Source organism: Budorcas taxicolor, chromosome 7 (genome assembly GCF_023091745.1).
Source record: "Budorcas taxicolor isolate Tak-1 chromosome 7, Takin1.1, whole genome shotgun sequence".
Taxonomy (NCBI): domain Eukaryota; kingdom Metazoa; phylum Chordata; class Mammalia; order Artiodactyla; family Bovidae; genus Budorcas; species Budorcas taxicolor.
In genome coordinates this window covers 37,738,662-37,754,762 of record NC_068916.1, presented here as the reverse complement: position 1 = coordinate 37,754,762, position 16,101 = coordinate 37,738,662, and the positions used below count along the sequence as shown (strand labels likewise).

Sequence of the window (16,101 nt, the reverse complement as noted above, 5' to 3'; positions counted from 1 at the left end):
CTGCATTTCCCGAAAGCCTGCAAAATCACGTGCTCCACTGCCCGGAAGGAGTAGCTACACGCGGTAGTTGGAGTGAGAAGCCGAGTCTAGTTAGTACCCGGTGCTGTGGTCAGTGCAATGCCCAAAGCCAAGGGAAAGACTCGGAGGCAGAAGTTCGGTTATAATGTTAACCGGAAGCGTCTGAACCGGAATGCTCGACGGAAGGCAGCGCCGCGGATCGAATGGTGAGGAGACCGGGGTTTAGAAGGCAGGAGACCTCGGCCAGGACGGGTAGCAAGATGACAGTCCCGCGATCACCCTCTTTTTTCCCCGTAGCTCACACATCCGACATGCCTGGGACCAGACCAAATCGGTGCGGCAGAACCTGGCCGAGATGGGTTTGGCTATGGACCCCAACAGGGCAGTGCCCCTTCTTAAGAGAAAGGTACTGACGTGGTCCCGGCCTTGCCCTCCGCCGCCACACCATCCTTAGCTGGCTTAATCCTGTCTATTACCTCCCTCACGGCCTTCTTGGGTTTGCGACTTCCCCACAGCCAACTTGGCCAGCCTGACTGCGTTGAGATTACCTTTAATATCTCCCTCATACTGCCTCCCTAGCACACATTGGACCTGGGTTGGAGCTTCCGTTTTCCTTCGACACTCACTTTTTCCTTTTGAAATTAAACTGTTTGGATCCCTTGGCATCTCAGTTTTCCAGAATTTATCTTTTCCTGCCCTTAACTTTCCTAATAAGGAGTTTGGAATCCTTACTGTTCCTCACACCTTTCCTCAGTTATCCAATCGTCCTTGGTCCGAGGCTTCCCTTAGGCTAGTTTCTCCGGAATAGTTTGTTTTCCGGACCACTTTCAAAAATAGCACCCCGTTTGGCTCAGTAACTTCTTTTCTACTTTAATTAATTGGCACTTGTAAATACTTGATGGCATGTCATGTGATATATTTATCTGTTTATTGTTTGTGCCTCTTTCCCCCAACATAATCTGCTTGGGAACAAGACCTCTGTGTTCCATTCAGTACTAAGCCTCACTCAGTAGTGCTTAGGATGTGACTAGTGGTCTATAGTTAATGAATGGGCTTGCTGATTGGGTTTGTCCTGTTGCCTTCAGGCAAATTTCTTATTATCTGTTTATGCTAGAGGAACAGGGAACTACTGTTTGTTGAATAAATGTGAAACTATAGCCAAGCACTGTCAGCCTGCTCCTTGCATGAGAGAAGGCATCTGACCTCTCTCCCTCATTGAAGTGTTAAGTGCTTTCATGGGCATTGCTCCATTTGATAATCACACAGTGAAGTGAGGCAGGCAAGGAATGTTCTGCCCATTTTATAGGTAGACGCAGAAAGATAAATTGCTTACTTGAGCATCTTGGGAACCAAAAAGCATCCAGGGCGTTAGTTCTTTTGGTCATCTATTCTTGCCTGACCTTGTGGAGGGACCTTTATGGATAAGGCAGTTGTGTTGGGATGGGCAGGAGCCTTTAGGATTTCCCCTCATCCAAGATATTTCTTCTGTCTACTGTTCTCACGGTCTCTCTTCTCTGCAGGTAAAGGCCATGGAAGTGGATGTAGAGGAGAGGCCTAAGGAGCTTGTGCGGAAGCCTTATGTGCTTAATGGTGGGTGTGGGCCACAATTTCTCTAGGTCAGCATCCTATACAGGCTGGAAAGGACCCTCAGCTGTTCTCCTTGTACAGATGGAGAAACTGAAGTTCAGAGGGAGGAAATGAGCTGGTCCAGGGCTCAGCTGGCACAGTTAGAACTGTGTCCTGGCCGAGACATTTGCAGTCTACTGACTAACTTCCAGTGTGTGAAGGGAGGCCAGAGATGTTCAGGGAGAACGTAACCAGTGCCTGAGAGGATAAAGGAGAAAACGTTAAGTCCCGGGCATGAATTCAGCTTCTCATGAGTTTAACGATGAACAGTTTTTTTTTTTAGAGATTCCACCATATAATTTTTGCATTGAGGATGAGATAGTTGGATAGCATCACCGATTCGATGGACATGAGTTTGAGTAGGTTCCAGGAGTTGGCGATGGACAAGGAAGCCTGGTATGCTGTAGTCCATGGGGTCTCAAAGAGCCAGACACGACTCAGTGACTGAACTGAATCTTTCCAATGATAAATCAACTTTATGTATTTTAAGGCTATAGAGACTGAATATTAAAACAAGAGAGTAAATTCTGCAAAGTTTAAAAATTTGAATGACCAGACATTTATTTATTTTTGGCTGTGCCTTCATTGCTGCTCAGGCCTTTCTCTAGTTAAGGCAAGCATGCGCAGGCTTCTTATTGTGGTGGCTTCTCTTGTTGTGGAGCGCAGGCTCTAAGTGCACAGTCTCTAGAGTCTTCTGGGCTCTAGAGCACAGGCTCAATAGTTCGTGCTCCACTGCATGTGAGATCTTCCCAGAACCCGTGTCTCCTGCCTTGGCAGGCCAATTCTTTACCTCTGAGCCACCAGGAAAGCCCTCTGACCAGACATTTGATACAGAATTCCATGAATTCCCGTCTGTAGTCTATTTTAGTGATTCTTGTAAGAGTTACTGCACAGGATTGTATATGCAAAATCATGTGTACTTAGTGTAGTGAAAGCTAATCTTAAGTTTTACTTTTAATTCTTTAATTAAAAAATTTAAAATTATGGTTAAAAAAAATCCCACAAAATTTACCATTAAAAAAAGAAAGTTAATTGTGGGCAAAAAATAAAAACCCTCAAAATTTACCATCATAGCTCAGTAGTGGTGTGTGTGTGTTCAGTCGCTAAGTCGTGTCCAACTCTTCTGACCCCTTGGACTGTAGCTCTCCAAGTCCTCTATGGATAGGTTTTCCCAGGCAATAATACTGGAGTGGGTTGCCATTTCCTTCTCCAGGGGATCTTCCCCATCCAGGGACTGAACCTGTATCTCCTGCATTGCAGGCAGATTCTTTACCACTGAGCCATCAGAGAAGCCCAGCTATTTTAGGAGTGAGGCCATATTGACTCCAGAGTTTGGTTTTTCCCCTCACGTGGAACAGTGAGGTGCCTTGGGCCCTAGTTCCTACAGCTCGAGTTCTCATTTATTCACACCTTTTCATTTCACATATTAACACTTTTAAGAGGTTCTCAAACAATTTTAGAGCTGGAATGGAGCCCTGCATTGTGGACTGGAGCCCTGCATTGAAGATACAGCAATGTATCTTCATCTCTGTCCCTGGTACCTGGCACTAAGTAGAGATTTTTAGTTTGGTACCTTCCTTTCACCCATCTGAGACCCAAAGAGAGGTGACTTATTGCCATGCTGATGGATGCTTGTGCCATAGGCAGAGCCTGGGACCTGAGGGGCAAATGAGGAAGTTTCTAGCACTGAATTTGGAGAGGAAGAGGGGAAGGTCATCACTTGGCCAGTGTAGCAACTCTTGTGGCTTGGGATTGACTGAGCAGCTCAACTTATGCAGGAAGCAAAGCTTCATTCCCTGTCTCTCGGCTTCTTTCAACCCAGACCTGGAGGCAGAAGCCAGCCTTCCAGAAAAGAAAGGAAATACACTGTCACGAGATCTCATTGACTATGTTCGCTACATGGTGGAGAACCATGGGGAGAACTATAAGGTAAGTGATTCAGGCCTGGCAGGAGGAACCACTTGGGCCCTTGGGGAGAAGGTACCCTGGACCATTTGGGGTCTGATCTGTTTGGCTAGTGCCTATTTCTTGAGATTGAGTGGAAACAAAGAGGAAAGATACCCTAGGAAATGGATCCCTTTGACAGAATGCTTATAATTGGATAGACTGAGGAGCCTGTGGTGCGTATCCCACTCATAAATATATATTGTTTGCTCACATGGTATTTTTAATGAACTGCAGGTGACCCTTGAACAACTTGAGAGTTAACCTGTGTGTAATTTACAGTTGGTCCTCCAAGTCTGCAGTTCCTCAAAATCTAGGGATTCAGCTACATGGTCCTGAAAACCTGAAAAACACCCATTATAAGTGGACCCATGCAGTTCACATCTGTGCTGTTCAAGAGTTAACTGTTTTTCAGGAGTTAACTCCCATTTTAATTATGGGAGGTCTCAAGTAAAAGTCCTTTTTTTTTTTTGGCTTCTCTTAAAAATGGAAAGATCTGGCTACACTAGACCCCTGTGCCCAGGTGGGTTCAGTTGGTGATGGACTAAGAATGAGCTACTCAGCTGGTCTTAGCTCCTGCCTAGTCTCTGAGGGTACTTGTACCCATTTTCCCACATACACTATGACTTTTGACGCGAGGAATCTGAATCTCAGGGATGGGTAGTACCTTGTCCAGCGCAGGGCTAGGGATTTGAGCTTTGCCTGTCCAGCCTTCTTCATTCAAGTGGCCCTTTTCTTTCCTTAGGCTATGGCCCGGGACGAGAAGAATTACTATCAAGATACCCCAAAACAGATTCGGAATAAGATCAACGTCTACAAGCGTTTTTACCCAGCAGAGTGGCAAGCCTTCACTGATTCTTTGCAAAAGAATAAAATGGAGGTTGAGTGACTGGTTTATGCCTGCCCCAGGTTGAGGCTTCCTCTTGGACCAGAGAAGCAAGGAGGGGGTGTCCATTTACAGATGAGGCCAGCCAAACCCCATGGAATCAAAAGGTTACAATGCACGTGTGTGTGTGTGCCTGTGTGCACACACACACATACAATCTCTCTCACATTTCACTTTGGAGAAAATACTGTCTCCCAGAGACTCCAATTTATATTCTTCTGGGGACTCTGGGAAAAGCCAGAACCTGCTGTTTAATGAGTAGGCGGTTTGTTTGAATATAGTCTGTGTACAATAAAATAGTTATTTTTACTTCTCTGAGAGTTTGGTATTTGCCCTCCCAGCCAAGCCCTGGGGCTGCCCCCTTCAGTAACCTCAACCAAAGTAAAGAGGCCATTCAGTCCTTTGCACATTCATGTACCCTCCTAGGCACAGCTGCCCTCCCTTTTCTCCCCTGTTCTGGTTCTACTGCTCTCTACCTTGGTTTCCTGAATAGCAGTTCCACCATCACTTCTACAAAAAAGTGAGTCAGTCAGTCATGTCTGACTCTGTGACCCATGGACTGTAGTCTGCTAGGCTCCTCTGTCTATGGGATTCTCCAGACAAAATACTGGAGTGGGCAGTCATTCCCTTCTCCAGGCATCTTCCTGACCCAGGGATAGACCCTGGATCTCCTGCACTGCAGGCAGATTCTTTACCATCTGAGCCGACTAATACTTCTACGGAAGCCTGGGCTGCTTGGGAGGGGCCTCCAGTGCTGGCCCCACCCCAGGCTGGGGGCTGGTGAACTGGTTTTCTGTGGCCCTGGTCTGAGTGCCAGCAGATAAGATGCAGTACAGCTGCCTCCTGATCTGCCTTCAACTGACCTGCCTTTGCTGCTTGTCTTTTGAGTCTGAGGTCCCCAAAGCTGCTTTCTGAGATGTCTGTTGGACTGCTGAATGCACCTCTGTTGTGTACCAAGTCCTGGGCTACACACTGTGTGGCATTCCTTCGGGCCTGGCCTGTGCAATTTCATGGCATGATTGGTATGTAGCAGGATTAGAGTCACAGTGAGGTGGGTGCTGGGCATTTTCTTCTCTTGATTCATTATCGTCAGGTATCAATAATATAAAAACCCTCTGTTCCTGAGGTTTCTCCTTATATCACATAAAATTTGTCTCCCCTCACTGCTCTAGAAAAGGACTTAAGTGTTTTTACATAGAACATTTCACGTAAAACCCACACAGTTGTGTGGTTTTATCTTCTTGCAGGTAAGGAAACAGGTTTAAGAGGCATTAACATGGGGTTTGAAGTTAGTCTGTCCAATGACTAAGCCTAGACTTTCGCTTGCTGGCCTTCTCTTCGGCCACTGAAAGCAGCCCACCATCTCACACTGTTGAGGCGGGCTGGACACCTTTGATATGGGCTGGAAACTGGACAGAAACCTGCCTTTTGGACCTGGCTTGCCAGACTCCAGTGAGTGAAGGCTTTAGGAACGCAGTCCTTCAGAGCATTCTGAAATCAAGCCTGTGACTGGGCCAGGCTCTTTAACCTTGTTTCTTCACCCAGTTCAGCTGCCATACCATAGGGCTTTGGGGATGCCTTCCATACCACCTTCCTCTGCCCCAAGGCTGTGTCAGTGTCCTGAGTGCCCCCAGCCCCATTCTGTAGCCAGTGCCAGTGACTGTCTTTTAGTCTGGTTGGACATCCCCTACCAGACTGGACTTGAATGCAGCGACTTTGTGAGGGAACCACAGAGCCCAGCCCAAGGGCAGGTGTTGGGGGGACACTTGTGGAATGGTGCCACCTTCATTCTGACCTCTGGTGTATAGGCAGTCAAAGCTGTTCTCCAATTCTGTAAAGCAATTATTCAATTAAAAAACAGCATTGCTACAATTAAAAAGTTCTCACTTCCATTTTCATGCCTAGCTCTGGCTCCATCAGCTAGAACTCCTACAAGGAAGGGTTTGGGTATCTCCCCAAAAGTAGTTAGGCCAAAGCTGATGTACCCACCCACCCCAGCATGGACTGAAAGGATTGGGATTTTCTGTGGGACGTGTTCTGGGACCACCCTCCATAGCTGTCCCTCCCTGGGACTGTTAAGCACCAAGCACCTTTGTTCCTCAAAATCAATTTATATGAAACCACCACCGAATTTTTGGCATTTATTGTACACAGCCACCAACACTCCATTTTATGCAGTTTGTGGGCCTGGGTTCACAGGGCATGGGCTGGGACAGCAAGGCTCCTTTACTTCAGTTCTTTGATGGCAATCTCCCCCTTGTCCCTTTATGGGCCCATCTCCAGGAGGCAGCCGGGAAAAGTGGAGGTTTCCCTTTAAATAGTTACTAGAGAAGACTTGGAGGTGACAGCAGACGGCAGGGGTGAGAGGCAGACTGCTGACTATGCAGGTCTGAGTTCTGGGGCAGCTGTGAGGACAAGGATAGACACCACAGACAAGTTTCAGCGGCTGGTTTGAGATGCTGGCAGTTGCTACTAAACTAGCCTAAGAACAAAATCTTTTCCAAAGGCAAGTGGAAACATTTTTCTGGAGAATCAGGGGTCTCATTCAGACATGCTAAAGCTGTGAGATTTTTCACCAGCACTTCCGACGAGGGTCCGGAGGGACTAACTTCACCTCCTCTCCAGTCCTCACAGCTGGGTACCACTGTGTTGGCACAAGCTTACAACGGATGGTTCTGAGCACCAGGAGGTGCCAGAGGAGGCTTCTTGGGATAGGCAGCCGGTCCAAGGTAGTGGTCCCAGCAGCCTCAAGAGCCCTCTTGCCTAGACCATCCATGTGTCCAGACTCTGGACCGGGCTGACCTCTCTTGAGAAGGACAGCAGCAGGTCAGAAGCCATGATTTCATTAAAATAACCTCAAGAGCAGAAGCCCCCAGTGTCAGGGTGTGTGATTCATAGGTTCAACCAGCACGCAGATGCATGAGCTGCCTTGCCAAGCGTGAAGTGGGCACTGTATGGTCTTCATGAGAGTGCGAGAGCTGCCCAGCCGCCCAGCCGCTAGTCCCAAGCTCGGTGGGGCGGAGGGGGGACCGTGGTCATCCCAGTTAGTCAGGAGCTGCACTTGAGATGAACAGGTTCCCCAAAGCAGCCATCTAGGCTCTTGAGCCAAAGTCACATCAGGAACAACTACATAAGAGCACAAGGCAGTCAGCGTTCTTAGGAAAGGCCCTTCCCCGACTGTGCCCAGCCTGGTCCTGGTAGGAACCGGAACACAAGCAGTCTGGCAGCCCACCTGGAGGACGGGCCACCAGAGGAGTGCTGCTCTCAGCCACAGACACGCCCACAGGCCGACAGGCCGTCCACATGGCCTGTACAGCTACCGAGGGCCACCGCCCTGGGCCTGCAGTGCTCCTCAGGGGTGCCTTGTGTGCCCCTGGGACCTGTTGACTCTGAGACTGGTCTTTGAAACCTGCTCAAGTACGTAACTCTATTCAAGTTCACCTCCTGACAGTGGGGACTTTAAAACCTGTACTACACAGTGATACGCACTAGACCAAAGGCAGATCTTAATTAATAGAAAAGGGTGCCCCTCTCCAAAATGTTGGCTCCAAAGGTAACTTTCAAGTATTAACACTGGAGGACAAGGCGAGGTTCACAGAACAGAGAAGTCAAGTCTCCTCACTTTCTGCCAGCAAAATGAAGTGTCAGCAGGGTTTCAAAGGCTACTCTAAAACCCAAGTCATTCCCAAAATATTTAAAATAAAATCAGTCAAATCACTTAAGACAGAAAGTTAATCGGAATTTCGAAGAAAAGTGATTCTATTCTGAGCCACCTTCCCGGCCCACCCTTCTTGCACCCGCCACAGCATGAAACTGTAGCACACTGAGTAAATGTCAAATGAAACAAAGGCACATAATCTCTATTCTCAATTAAAAAGCAAACTGAGTCGGTTACCTCCTCAGAAAAAAGGCCCATTTGTGGCTGTCGACTGTTCAGTGGCCTCTTGACAGACAAAAGGTTCCTTCTGCCTACACTGAAGAGTCAGTACAGAGACAGTCTTTAAACTGGCTGATCACTGGAAACAGGAGAATCACGGAATGTGTACTGGAGAAGACACCAGCTATTCTGTCCAGCTTTGCCTTAGCTGCACAATCAGCAGGTCCAGGAAGGCTGTGCGATATACTCAAGGCTACCCATTGGTTGGTCTGCTAATTCTTATTTCTTTGTAAGAGTAACTATGATGAAATTGCCTCTCCCAGAGTCATTCGTTACCTCTACAGTTTGTGTCCCTTTGACGTATTAGGCCAAGTGTTGGAGTTCAAGTTCATATGGGTCATCATGAAATTCTATGACATCAAGTACAGCCACAAAGGGTCGGGGGAGGAAAAGCTGTCTGCATTGACTCATGTAGCTTACCACACTGTCATCCATGATTCCAGCTATTTTCCTCAAAGATCCAAATTTTCCATGACAGTCATCTGGGGTTTAGATAACAGCACCTAGAAACAGAGCCTAAAACTTGGGCCTGTTCCTTTTATAAATAAATAAATAATTAAATGCAGTCTGGAGGCCCCTGACAAGTCTTTCCAGGAACACAGGCAGGCTCCTTCCTTCCCCAGACTTATGTAAACATGGGCATTGGCACAGTTAAGTGTAAGAGTAGCAGCTTCTGACTCCAGATTGGGGTGGGTGTGGGTTTCAGTTTCTCTGATTAGGGGGTAAGGACCACTTACTCTGTATTTAAGAGGTTAGCGGGCCGGACCTCAACCTTGGGAAAGCAGGGGGGTTTCAGGAAGCTCCTTGCCAGGATCTCTAGATTCCTCCTCAAGCTTCCTGTCTTCATGGCTCGGTTAGAAAGCCACCATCTAAATCACCTCTCTTTAAAACGGATGGCCCAGAGAGGCAGGGATTACACAAGGCCACGAGCCAGCTGGGGCTGGAGGATAAGGCAGGACAGGGAGTCTGAGCTCATGGCTTACGGCCCAGAACCTGCCCACACGAGGGTGCAAAATCACCAGGAGGGATCAGTCTAGGGTTAGGGCGTACTTCGGACATCTACACCAGTCCTCACCCCCTGGGACCAGCAGGGTGGGGAGAACTGAGCCTGCTGGGCAGCTCGCTGTACAGGTCAGAGGATGAGGCTGCCTTCCCTGGTGAAAGTGGGATCACCACTTGCTGCTCCGAATGAGCAAGACACTGTCCTCTCCCACCCTTGGCCTCAACTGCCTCCCTGCTTCAGCCTCATGGCCAGCTCACCAGGAGGGCTTCTGTGTGGTTCCTGACCTCACCCAGGCCCTGCTCTTGAGGGTGAGGAGGGAAGAAGGGAAGTGATGCTATGTAGCCTGTGCCCCAGGCCCAGGCTGGAGATGAAGAAGCAGGAGGAGTGGAACTGAAGTCTCCAGGGCTGGCTGGTGAGCGGGTGGGCGCCAGCCTAGGAGAGAAGCTCCAGGAGCAGTTTCCAGATGTGCACGGTGCCAGGATTTTCAAAGCTGGTTCCTGCAGGGGCGATGCTGGCTGCCAAGAGGAAAACTTCCCGCTGGCTATTGACAGCCTGCAGGCCCAGCTCCTGTTGCAGCTCCACCATACTCATGGCTTCGTTCAGGTCCTGGGATGAAACAAAGACGTCAGGCTGGACGGAGAGTGTGTCCCAACAACCCACCCTTGTCATCTGTGAAATAAACTGTTCATCAGCTCCCTGAGGGAAACACTGGGGCCTAAGTTCTCTCTTGGCCAGTTGGTCTAAACTCACTTCATCTCTGACTTTCCTTGGTATCAACTTCTTTCCATCCCCTCATTCTCACCCACAGCCACTGTGCTAAGAAACAGCATGTCCAATAAGTCAGGCATTGTGATAGGTACTTACCTCATTTAACTCACTGTCCATACTAAACTGATGGGGAAATCAGCTCAGGGAGGTGGTATCATTTAGCGAAGGAAAGCGATACATGGCAGAGCCAGGTTTCAAACCCAGATTGGTTTGATGACCAAGTTTATGACCTTTACAGAAATCTTAGCTCAGTTTCCTAAATTCAATGGTGCAGAGATCTTATGGTAAAGTCACTTTCAGACAAAGGCCTCACCTCCCCTAGACTCCTAGAAACCAGCTAAGGAAAAAACAGAGGCCACTACTCAACATGGCTGGTGATGGTACATTTAATTTCAAGCCTGGCCCAAGATTAAAAGGTTTCTTCTTGAAGTAGTTCATAGAATGATGGGACCTTAGGTGCGCTCTCCTGTAAAGTTCAAAATCACTATAAATCACAGTTTATATAAGATGATGACATGATTCATTGTCCAAACTGGGTTACTTCTGAGACTCAAAGTGGGAACTAGTATAGTTCTATCAGAGCAACAGGCATAGCTGGGGCCTGTCCCAGGCAGACCAGAACATAAGGTAACCCTGTTTATAATCGTGCCAGGTATTTCCTGATAGGCAGGGGAAACCTGAGGTCTAAGACAGACAGCATGTCTCCAAGCCAGACTGGAAACAGGTGCCACAGCTCTCAGCGCCATGGGCCCCTGCCACCTGAAACACAACAGGACTCTGTACTGTGGCAGAGAATGGCACCGTAAGTATGTGATGCCAAGAGTTACTGGGCCAGGAGACGTATATAGCACAGAGTGAAGAGCCGGAAATTTGAGGAGGATCTGAGCTCACGACCTGGCTTTGCCACATAGCAGCTGTAACTCTGGGCTAACGTCAGGGCCTATAGTGAGGTCGTGATTACAGTGTGCTTAGCATGCTGTGAGCACACAGTAAATGTTAGTTATTATTATTTAACTTGTTAACTTCTTACCACTTCCCAGCTATATAGCTCTCTGATCTAGAGTCAGAAATCATTAAGGACATTGCAGAGTGGAAAAGGTGTAACTGGAGTACAACTTCCCAATTTACTATTTTCAAGGTGTACAAAATCTCTCTGAGCTTCAGATTTCCCATATGTAAAATGGAAACAGTATCGCATATCTTACAGAGGGAACAGAAACATCATATGAAATATTATTCGAAACCACACCTCATACACAGTGGACACAGAGAAATTATTTTTCTCATTCTTCCAGGATGACAAATGACAGGGAGGCAGAGAGGGTGAGGGAGGAGGACGCAGCACAGGCAGCAGAGGGGGTGACAGCATCAGCTGTGTGCTGCAGGTCAGGGGTCTGGGCCCGAATCCCTCTCCGGTGCTCCCTGCCCCAGGCATTGTGGATCAAGCCCCGCTGACCTGGGCCAGCCTCCCATCGCCCTCACCTGCTTGTTGGCCACCACCACAACAGGCAGGTCAGGGTCCTTGTCCAGCAGCTTGTGCAGCTCCTGTCGGGCCCATGGCAGCCGCAGCCGGTCAGCCGAGTCCACCATGAACACCAGCACGTCCACTTCATTCACAAACTCCTTCCAGTAGAAGCGCAGATTCTGGCTGCCGCCGACTGAGGAGAGGCCAGGGGCCGGCTCAGAGCCTCCCTGGGCCCGGACTCTCTATTTACAGCCCACCCCCACATCACTTCCAGCCTCCCAAGGCTCCACTGGCCAATGGAGCAAGGGAAAGTCCACGGGTTCCTGAGCCAACTGGACCTGAGTGCGGCTCTAGCTCTGACAGCTGTATCTCCCTGAGCAGGTCGACACCTCTGAGCATCAGTCTCCTCCTCACTGAACTTACCTAACAGGTTGTAGCAAAACCCCAAAGTACTGTGCGCAATGTACCTTTCACAGGACTGGGGTATAACATGTCCTCATATATAGTACTCTGGTTCTTTCTCCTGGGCTGTCCTGCCTCCTCCCAATCCCTAGCTTCCTCCCAGGTCAGCGGCTATGGTCAGCAGCCAGGACCCCCTGTGCTGCCTGAGAACAGCCATTCTCAATTCAGTTTTTCTCGTTCAGCCTGGTTGCCCCATTTTCTTTCCTTGGAAAGGCCATACTCAATCCTGCCACCGTGTGGCTGTCCAAGGAGCACCTTCCCCAACCCGGGTTGCATTCCTGTTCCTCTGTGTCCCTCTGCAAAGTCCTCAATGGTCACCCCCGCATCCTAGTGTTTCTGATTAGACTTCTGACACTTGTGTACTCTCAGCTCTTTGAGAGTTAGAGCTATGTATCTCTGGATCCCCCCAAAGCCCTCAGCACAATGCCTGGCACATAGCAGGCACTCAACAAGTATATACTGAGTACTTACTAGGTGCCAAGCACTGATCTGGGTGCTGGGGACACAGAGGTCAGCAAGGCAGGCAGGGGGGCCCTGCTCTCAAGGAGCTCCCTCTGTAACCAGGACCAACATAGCAGTAACACAAAAACACATTCCACAAAGGAAGGAAATAAAACAGAAAAAGTGAAAGTGGCGGGGCGGGGTGAGGGTAGTGTCTGCTGGTGGCTTTGGATTGGGTGGTCTGAGAAGGTGGCCTAAGGAGGCAGCACGTGAGCTGAATCTGGGATGACAAGGAGATGGTCATGAGAAGAGGCAGAGAAAAGCGTTATAGGCACCGGGCAGGGCAAGATCCATGTGTTCAAGAAACAGAAGGCATTCAGGGTGGCTGAGGCGCTGCCAGGGGGGAGAAGGAGACACTACCAGCAGGGCTGGCCAGGGCTGGGCCACACGGGGCCTGTAAGGCCACAGTGAGGCTGTGGGGACCCCCATAAGCATTTAAAGCAAGAATGACATGAAGTGATATGGATTTCTGAAAGATGCTGCTGGTCAACATTGAGGACAGAAGCGGAATCAGGAAGACCAGCAAGGAGACTGTTGTAGTACTGACAGGTGACCGTGGATTGGGACAAGCAGGCAAAGATGGAGGTGGGGAGAAACAGACAGATGCAAACGCTACTGGAGGATAAAGCTGACAGAACTAGTTAATAAAATGGATATAGGAGGTTGGGGTGGGGAGGGCAGGGAAAAGTCAAGATCCACAAGGAGCTCGTTCTCAGCTGGGCTCCAGGCCAAGCACTGTAGGTAACCACAGCAAACTGAGTGTTGTGGCAGGGGAAAGGACCTGGACTTGAATGGGAGATCTGGGTTTGAATCCAGGTTGAGTGACCTTATAGAGCCGGGATACTGTCTCTGCCAGACAGAGGGGGCTTCAACTGTAGAACCCCCACCTGAATTTTCTGTGTCCTGGGCACAAGAGATGGAGACACAGAAAGCAGGCTGAAAGGACTGAACTCAGGTAAATATCAATGTTTGCTACAATCAGGGAAGAAAGATGTAGCCAGGGCAGGCTAGCAGGCAAGGCCCTGAGCCCTGAGACCAGAGGAACTGGGCCCATTCAGGCCAACGGCCAGGCCTTGAGTCTGATCCCACCACTTTGGCACTTAACTAAACCCACTGAGTATTAATGGTCTGAGGCCTATGGCTGGCAGAAACCCACCTGTCCCTTTCCACTGAGTCCGTGACTGGACACAGGCGCTAAAGTACTGCTGCCCTCTCAATACCCTCTCTCCTAGCTTCTCCTGAGATCCCAAGAAGCCTAACATTGAGGGCAGGAGGCTACTCAGATCCTCGTTTGATCACTCCCTTAACAAGCTCTTCCAGGTACCTGACTGGGGCTGGGCCCTAGGGGCCAGAGCTGGATCAGATTTATCTGTGCCCTACATGCCCAGTCAGGGACACAGAGAGGTATGTGGCAAACACTGTAGCGGAAGGGGAGCCCAGAGGAAGAACTCTTAAGCCAGCCTGGGGGTCAGATAAGGCTTCATGGGATATTACCCTCCCAACAACTTCATAAAACTGTAAAGAGTTATTACCTTCATTATATATGTCTTGCGTGAGGCAGTGAGGCCCAGAAAGTTAAATAGTTTATCCAAGATAAATAGTTTATCCTAAACCTTGAAGGATGAACATTAGTTCATAAAGGGAAGAAGGGCTTTCCAGACTTGGAGAACAGTGCATGCAAAGCACAGATGGTAAGAAAGAAAACGGCAAGCACCCTTCAGAAACCCTGGAGAATTCCATGGATTGTGAAGGCTGACAGGCTACACAGTCCATGAGGTCCTAAAGAGTTGGACACGACTGAGCGACTATCACTCACTCATTTCAGAAACAAGCAATGTACAGGGTGCTTGACATCAAGAGCCCAGAGCTAGACAGCATTAACAGACTGGCAAGCTGCCTGAGCTTGGATAAACTATTTAACTCTCTGGGCCTCACTGCCTCACGCAAGACATATATAATGAAAGTAATAACTCTTTCCAGTTTTATGGAGTTGTTGGGAGGGTTTTATAAAGTGCTGTCTGTCAAGTGCTTGGCATACAGGAAACTTTAGCTGTGAGTCTATCAGGGTTAGGCACGTGGGCTGCAGTAAGGGTGAGGGACAGGGGGCGACCAAACCAGAGAAGAGAGCAGTGTTGGACTCCATCCTGTACCCCAGGGACACATGGGAAGGATTTTCTACAGGAGCGTGTCCTGCTTAGATAACAAGCCCCAACTTGGGTGCAGCTGAGATGATGGGGGAGACAGGCGCGAGCGGAGGGGGTGTCTGCTCACTCTCCAGCAGGTCCACCTCGAAGTCCCTGGTGGGCAGTCGCACGGAGTTGAAGCCCCAGGTGGGGATGTGGCCTTCCAGCGGTGGCTTTCCCGCCAGCACGCGCAGGAATGTGCTTTTCCCGGAGCCGTCCAGCCCCAGCACCAACACCTCGCGCTGCTCCAGCTCCTCCAGCGCTGGCTCCACGTCCTCCTCGTCCTCGGGCTGCGGAGCACGGGTCAGGCTGCGATCGGCACCCTCCGGCCTCACCCTTCCCCCAGGGAAGACCGAAAGCCCAAAGCGCAGATCCCCGACCTCCCGCCATCAAGGGTCTGCTAGGCCCGCTCTGGTGCACAGGGACGAGCGCCGCCCACAGAATCCTGAATTCCCCAAAGCCCTTCTTCTAGCTTTCACTGGGTGACCTCATGCAAATTCCTCCCCTGCGCAGAGCCTCAGCCTCCCTAGACTGACAATCCCTCCTCACTCTAGGCAGGTAGGAAGCGCCGAATCCCGGCAACAAGCGAAACAGCTGCGGGCCGGCGGGAGGGGGCGGAGGGCAAACCGCGTTGGACGCACAGCGCAGGCGCCAGTCAGGCACCGGCTGCACCGGCGCTGGCGGGACAGCGCTCCCCGACCGCGCGCTCGCGCCCCAGCCCTGGCGAGTAAGCTGGGGCCTACAGAGGCGCAGCACAGCACACGCCCCCAAACGCCCAGCGGTTCCAGGGTTCCGGGACTCCCAGTCGCCCGCCACGCGCCCACCAGCGTGACGCCTGCGGCGCCAAGCTCCCAACTCGCCGGGCGGCGGTCACACCCCCTCGGCTGCACGCGCGGAGGCGCAGACCCTCCTCGGGCACTCACGTCCCACTCGTCCCACTGTGGAAGGCCGGCAGGCTCAGCGCCCCACCAGGCCTCGCCTCCGTCCCAGCGGCGCTCCCGTCCGCTGCCGAAATAGGTCTTCCAGAGGATGAAGAGCACCGAACCGAGCACGGCCGCCGCGCCACCCAGCGCCAGCACCAAGGGGCTCAGCGGCCGCGGCGCCATCGCGGCGGGCGAGGAGCGCGAGTGCGGGCTGCACAGGGCGAGCCAGCCGGCCTGCCGAAGATGGCCCCGCAGCGACTGCCTCGGCCGCGCCCACCCACCCAACCAACCCAGCCCCACACTACAAGACCCACAATGCACCGCTGCTGTCGCGACCGGCGGCGGGAGCTGGGGGCGCGGCCCGGAGCGCTGGGTCCTCCCGCCC

The 16,101-nt window shown here is 50.7% G+C and overlaps 2 protein-coding genes across 4 annotated transcripts; one reads left to right on the top strand and one right to left on the bottom strand.

Annotated features, from left to right (window-relative positions):
- Positions 1–28: 28 nt before the first annotated feature.
- NOP16 (NOP16 nucleolar protein) lies at positions 29–4,787 on the top strand. The gene is made up of 5 exons (XM_052643722.1): positions 29–224; positions 316–424; positions 1,539–1,608; positions 3,467–3,573; positions 4,334–4,787. Exons 1-5 carry the CDS (start codon positions 118–120, stop codon positions 4,475–4,477), a joined length of 537 nt encoding a protein of 178 aa, XP_052499682.1. The 5' UTR covers positions 29–117; the 3' UTR covers positions 4,478–4,787.
- Positions 1,710–15,899, bottom strand: ARL10 (ADP ribosylation factor like GTPase 10). 3 transcript variants are annotated; one of them, XR_008199710.1, is made up of 5 exons: positions 15,717–15,899; positions 14,882–15,083; positions 11,665–11,840; positions 8,370–10,020; positions 1,710–1,842 (listed from the first exon to the last, which is right to left on the bottom strand). XR_008199710.1 is itself a non-coding variant. In XM_052643719.1 (4 exons), the coding sequence occupies exons 1-4, from the start codon at positions 15,897–15,899 to the stop codon at positions 9,847–9,849; spliced, it is 735 nt and encodes a 244-aa protein (XP_052499679.1). In that variant the 3' UTR covers positions 6,681–9,846. The 3 variants fall into 3 exon arrangements, 1 of the variants encoding a protein (XP_052499679.1); XR_008199709.1 differs by lacking the exon at positions 1,710–1,842 and adding an exon at positions 6,681–6,879; XM_052643719.1 differs by lacking the exon at positions 1,710–1,842 and having other exon boundaries at positions 6,681–10,020.
- Positions 15,900–16,101: the final 202 nt, after the last annotated feature.